Source organism: Cervus elaphus, chromosome 5, assembly GCF_910594005.1.
Source record: "Cervus elaphus chromosome 5, mCerEla1.1, whole genome shotgun sequence".
Lineage (NCBI taxonomy): Eukaryota > Metazoa > Chordata > Mammalia > Artiodactyla > Cervidae > Cervus > Cervus elaphus.
In genome coordinates, this window is record NC_057819.1 from 91,793,499 (window position 1) to 91,800,106 (window position 6,608).

A 6,608-nucleotide genomic window follows, 5' to 3' on the forward strand; every position below is an offset into this window, starting at 1 on the left:
CATGTAAGAGCTTAAAGAGCATTCCTTCTCTCTGCTTTGCTTTAGTTCAGGGGCCAGGCTGTGCCCTCCTGGGGAGTGACAACAACATTCTTGAAAAGGATGTTGAATGTTGAAAGGTCGAATAGATGACTTTCATATAGGTGTCTTTCACTTTTTCCTTCTGCATCTGAAAGCTGTGAATGTCACTGGACCACAACTGTCCTTGGGCATCTCCCTTGACTTCTCCAATCCCAGTTTATTCCCTTTTAATAAGAAGACAGTGGGAAAGGGATTCTCAAACACCTGCTATTAGGTCCTATAGACATTCTTTGATGTGGAAGAATTTTGTAAATCACCTCCTCTTCAGTTCTCCAAACTAGCTGAGTCTTTCCACCCAGGCAGCCTCCACCCCACCTGGATTTCTAACATGCCAGGAGTGGTAGGAGGATGTGGGTTTTGGCATCTCACAAAACTCAAGAATCCTAGCTTCCCTATTTTCTTGCTTTGTGACATTGGGCAAGTCTCTGAGTCACAGTTTGCGAAGCTCAGAATGAAGACAATAACGGCTCCTTTGTTGGGTTGCTGGGGAGCTAAATGGGAATGCCTATGCCAGGAGCTCACACTTATAGTACGTACTTAATAAATGGTAAGTAATATTTACATAAAGTGCTTGGAGTGCTGCCTGGCACACAGTTAAGTGCCGTATAAATATTTACTAAATAGTTAGAAATGTAGATAGATTAAAACAGACATATGTAAAGAGATAGGTACATAAATAGATACAGAAATAGCAGACAGCAGAAACTGACACAATATTGTAAAGCAATTATTCTCCAATTAAAAAAAAGAAATAGCAGTTAGATCAAACTTTTCCCTTCTACACCTCCCAGTCTTCTTCTGAAAACTTGTCTGCCAACCTCCTCCCCTCCCAGTTCTGACCCCAACTTCCTCTGGCTACTCCAGTGAAATTCAAGGTTTGGATACTATAAAGGACAGTTCTTATTCACAAAGAAGTTGAAGATACTGAAAGAGAGGTCCTTCTGGCTCAAACCACTCATCCACTTGTCATCACTGGAGACCCCTCTTTTATGACAACATCTTTTTTTTTTTTTTTTCAATTACACAGTGTTTTTATTTTTATTCAAATATAAGCAAACAGCAAAATTAACACAACATTCAACTCCAGACTGGCATTCTTTTTTAAACCAAAGAGTGATCAATTTAATAAGCACAGACTTTAGGATTTCTGATAACCTCTTACCCAGCCCTGCTGCTCATCTAGATGGCCAGGCTTTAACAGAAAAGCAACTTCTTCTGTGGAGTTTTTTTCAGTACTGCTCTTTAAAGGAGCCACAGCGGGACAGACAAGCAGTAACCAGTCTGAGACGCTGGGGGTTAGTGGACATGCCGGCCCCTGGTTGTTTTGGTGAGACAGAGCCGTGAAAACGCATGCCAGTAGGTGCCTTCACACACAGTTCTGTGCTCAGGTTCACAAAGGCGGAGGCAATCAATCTCTTTTTTGTTTTCAACCTCCCTTAAAGATTCTTTGAAGCTCTGTTCTAATACTGCAGACCTGGTCTTTTTACCAGAATTTGTTTTCTTCTTAAAGAATCCCCCACCAAAACGGAGTTCAAATTTGATCAAAACATAAACCCCCTAAAATTATACAATACAGGCAGAAGGAAAGAAAAGTCACCCTAAATGTAAATCTGACCACTCAGGGCTTGGGCAGAGAGATGGGGGGAAATCTACATGCATCACTAAACTGAAACACTGTTTGGGAACTCTGGGACAGTGTCCATCTCCTCTACTTCCCAGACAGCTGCTCATAGAGCTTGGGCACATAATCATCCCATTCAGCCTGGTAACATGTGCCGGCCACTGGTGTCCCAAGCTCATACTTTTTGCGGAAAGAGGCCACCTTGAATTTGCCACGGTGGTCTCCAGATCGGTTGCTGAGAATGGGCTCGTCACACTTCAGTGGTCCTTTCTGCTTGTAAACCAGCCAGACGTAGCGGTGCAGGCCTGTGCCCTTGGGAGGCCCAGAGCCCACATAATCAGAGAGAACCGTGCCACTGCCGATGTTGTTGCCCTTCATGTTGACCACCAGGAAATGGTGCCATTCCCTGTATTTGGGGTCCTTCCTGCTGGGAGCATCCGGATCTGTCAAGACCAAGGTGTACAATTTACCTGGATCAAGGCCATCCCATGTAATGCTGGTGGGCCGGTTCTTAACCTGAGTGGGTGTCAGCACTTTCCCCAGTTCGTCGACCTCCGCCCCGCCGTATTTGACCTGCAGCGGGTGCTGCGGCCGCTCATCCACTTCCTGCAGGCTCAAAGGCCTGGACCACTTGCCGAGGTCCACCGGCATCGTGGAGCCGAGCGGGTCAGACAGCAGAGAAAGCGGCTTGTGGACTCGCGCAGGGTAGGAGCACGGACTCCTATGACAACATCTTTTAAGACACTGATCGCATAAACTCTTACTTATGTTCTCCCAACAGCCCCAGTAGGGGTGGTATGAATAAAGATTAGTCACTGGATATTCCCAAAGGGAACTAGAGGGACATGAAAAGTAATGCGGCTTCCCTGTCCAGGCCCCAACCTGTCGGCCTTGAGCCATGAGGTCAATATCATAATAGTCACACTATTTAATGGGTGGCCCACACAAGTTATCTAGTGTCAATAATCCCATTAAGGCATCAAATTAAAAGATGCTTGCTCCTTGGAAAGAAAGCTATGACAAACCTGGACAGCATATTAAGAAGCAAAGACATCACTTTGCTGACAAAGGTCCATTTAATCACAGCTATGGTTTTTCCAGTGGTCATGTATGGATATGAGAGTTGGACTGTAAAGAAGAGCACTGAAGAATTGATGCTTTCAAACTGTGGTGATAGAGAAGGCTCTTGAGAATTGCTTGGACAGCAAGGAGATCAAATCAGTCCATCCTAAAGGAAATCAACCCTGAATGTTCATTGGAAGGACTGATGGTGAAGCTGAAGCTCCAATACTTTGGCCACATGATGCGAAGAACTGACTCATTGGAAAAGACCCTGATGCTGGGAAAGATTGAGGGCAGGAAGAGAAGGAATGGCAGAGGGTGAAATAGTTAGATAGCATCACCACTCAATGGAGATATATTTGACCAGACTCCGGGAGATAGAGGACAGGGAAACTCGTGTGCTTCAGTCCACGGGGTCGCAAGGAGCCGGACATGACTTAGTGATTGAACACACACACACACACACAGAACATTAAATCCCCATTTTATAGCTGAGGAAACTGAGGTCAGATGGGTAAAGTGACTCAAGGTTATGTAGCCAGTCACTGCCAAGAGGGGATTCCACACGTAGGTCTGAGGACTCCAACGCCATTGCTGCTGGACTCAGCATCCTGACGCTCTGCTGGGGGATGGAGGAGCAAGGCCTGGAGCTGCTTCTGGGTGGAGCTCAAATCAGATACCAGATTAAGAATATGAACAAGGCCCACTTGGGCCTTTGTGCTCACCTTCCCCAAATCTGAATTCTGCCTGTACTCTGCCTCTGAGCCCTGGGAGGCTTGATGGGCCATGTCAGAGCAGCAGAACCACTTTCAGCTCTGTAAAGCGATTAGTTACAGCCTTTGATATTACATAACTAATTGCATAAAGAGTCTCTGTGAAGCTGCCAACTCTTGTCCCTTGCTGGAGGTTAAGTCTGCAGGGTAGTCGTTTTGGGAAGGAAAGATGGATGTAAAATGAGGGAGGGTGAGGAGAAGCTGGAACGCTAGAGGATGGACTGAGACCCATGTTAGTTCTTCTTGCCTCTGATCTTGGTGGTGGAGGTTTCCTGCAGGAGAAGCTGACACTTTTTATGGAAGTGCTAAGCAGACACCATCGAGTTGGTGATGACTTAGCGACTGAACACATAGGCACACGTCTGGCCCACGAGTCCCAGAAGCTGCGGGAGGATCCTGGGATGGCTGGACAGTGGCAGGCTGGGCCGCTGTCTCGCTCATCAGAGTCAGCCAACAAATAAGGGATAACTTGTGTAAGTTACAAAAGTGCCTGCCTTACCCTTCTGGGCATTAAAAAAAGTTTTTTTTGTATTAGTTATCTGTTGTGGTTGTGTGTGTGTTTTCTCAGTTGTATCTGACTCTTTGCGGGCCCATGGACAGCCCACCAGGGTCCTCTGTCCATGGAATTTTTCAGGCAAGAATACTGGAGCGGGTTGCCATCTTCTCCTCCCAGGGAACCTTCCTGACCCAGGGAGATCTCACATCCCAGATCTCTCACATCTCCTGCATTGGCAAGTGAATTCGTTACCACTAGCACCACCTGGGATGTAGCAAATGACCCCCAAACTGAGCACATTAAAACAATCTAAGTTCATTATCTCACACAGGAATCTGGCAGCACCTTATCTGGGTGGTTCTGCTTCAGGATCTCTCATGAGGTTATAGTCAAGCTGTCAGCCCAAGCCTGCAGTCAACTGAAGGCTTGACTGGAGATGGAGCACCCACTTCTGAGATGGGTCCTTCTCATGGCTGTTGGTGGGAGGACCTCTCTGTAGGGATACTTGAATGTCATCCTACAAGTCAGCTTATTTCCCCAGAGCAAGTAACCCAAGAGAAAGCAAAGCAGAAGCCATGATTTCTTTTATGACCTAGTCTTGATCATCACAAGCCATCATTTCTGCCCTCTCTTATTTATTACAGTTCAGCTCCATTCTGTTTGGGAGGGGACTGTGTAAAAGCGCGAATCCCAGGAAGTGAGGACCACAAGGGCCATCTTGCAGGCTGCCTGCCGTGAGGGACATCAGGATGTTGCTGGAATCAAGAGGCCCCAGGGAGGTCCACCAGGGTGCCCTGCCTTCTCAACTGTCCGGAGAGCACTTTTAATTCATAGACAGCCTCCCAGGCTTGACTTCCTCCCCTAGTCCCCAGCACCATGCTACCTCAGCATCTGCATTCAGAAATCCAAGAGGTGTCTCAGACTAACATGCCCAACACCAAATTTCTGACCTTCCCCCAAACCATCTTTTCTCATAGTTTTATCTGTCTCAGAAATGGCAATGCCATCCTTTCAGTTTCTCAGCCCAAAATTTGGTGTCATCATTGCTCTCTGTTGCATTCGCCATGTCCAATCCATCAGCAAATCCTTTTAGCTCTACTTTCAGAATAGGTCTTGAGGGACTTCTCTGATGGTCCAGTGACTAAGTTTGGAGTTCCCAATACAGGGGGCTCAAGTCCAATCCCTGGTCAGGGAACTAGCTCCCACATGCCAAAACTAAGAGTTCGCATGCCGCAGCTAAAGATCTGGCATGTTGCAACAAAGATCGAAGATCCTGAGTGTTACAACTGAGACCTGGCATAGCCAAATATCTAACTAAATATTAAAAAAAAAAATATATATATATATGTATATATATGGGATCCTACTACCTCTCAGCACCTCAGCTGGGGGAGCCCTGATGGAGCCCTCTCTCCTATTGTCTAGGTCACTGCAGTGGCCTCCTGACTGGTCCCTCCCACCCCTGCTCCTGCCCATCGAGCCTGTTTCCACGCAGCAGCAGGTGAGACGAAAAGCAAGTGAGATCGCATCACTCCTCTGCACAGACCCCTGCAACGACTCCCACTGACTCAGACCAAAAGCCGGTCTCCATGGTGCCTGCAAGGCCCTGCGCCCTGTGGCCCCCAGGGCCCCCACCTCCATGCACTCGCCCGCCTCATCTTCCCCTCTGCCCCTCACCCCCCTGCTCCAGCCGCGCTGGCCACCTCCACATGCAAGGCCCTCTCCACCTTAGTGCCTCTGCTGCTCTTTCTGTCTGGAATGCTTCCCTCAGGAACGGCCACGGCTCATGTCCTCACTTCCTCGGTTTTATCTCAAAGGTCGCCTTCGCAGCTGGGACCTTCACCCCCTCGCCCTGTTAAACCCAGCATCCTTCACACCTCCTACACACCCTCCCTGCTTCCCTGATTAACTTCCTCCCGCTGTATTCCCCATCTCCTACCTAACTTACTTCTTGCGTTTGTTCACTCTTTCCCTCCCAGAATGTAAGCACAACCAGGGATTATTGTCTGTTGTGTTCACTGTTGCATCTTCAGACCAAGAGCAGTGGCTGGCAGGCTCTTGGAAAATACTTGTTGAATATAAAGCAGATCCTCAAGAATAATTTTTGAAAGGATACAGAGAGCATGATAATGAATAATGTACTTACTCGCCAGCTGTGTGACATTAAATGAGTCACCTCCCCTCTCTGAGCCTCAGACCAGACCCTGGCTCATTCCCAAGGATGTGGCTGTCTTCAAGTGGGCTTGGGGTTGTTTGGCGTTCTAGCTGCAATGGTTCTGCCTCTTGCTGTGGTGAGACCTTGGGCAGAAGCTGAACCTCTCTGCCTCTCTGTTAAATAAGGATAATCCTAACAAACAGTCTAAGCCATTGTTATAAAGATGACATGGGGGACTTCCCTGGTGGTCCAGTGGCTAAGACTCTGAGCTTCCAATGCAGAGGGCTCAGGTTCCATCCCTGGTCAGGAAACTAGATCCCTCATGCCTCAACGAAGAGTTTTGCATGTTGCAACTAAAGATCACGAGTGTCACAACTAAGACTCAGTGCAGCAACATATATAAATAATAAAAAAAGATGACAC

At 47.5% G+C, this 6,608-nt stretch overlaps 1 protein-coding gene across 1 annotated transcript; it reads right to left on the reverse strand.

Annotated features, from left to right (window-relative positions):
• Nucleotides 1-1,172: 1,172 nt before the first annotated feature.
• On the reverse strand, nt 1,173-2,394 carry LOC122694421 (phosphatidylethanolamine-binding protein 1-like). Its single transcript, XM_043903130.1, has one exon. It carries the CDS (start codon nt 2,348-2,350, stop codon nt 1,787-1,789), a length of 564 nt encoding a protein of 187 aa, XP_043759065.1. The 5' UTR covers nt 2,351-2,394; the 3' UTR covers nt 1,173-1,786.
• Nucleotides 2,395-6,608: the final 4,214 nt, after the last annotated feature.

What these genes read in the sequence shown, in the direction of transcription:
- LOC122694421 (XM_043903130.1), bottom strand. Translation starts at nt 2,350, where the DNA reads ATGCCGGTGGACCTCGGCAAGTGGTCCAGGCCTTTGAGCCTGCAGGAA.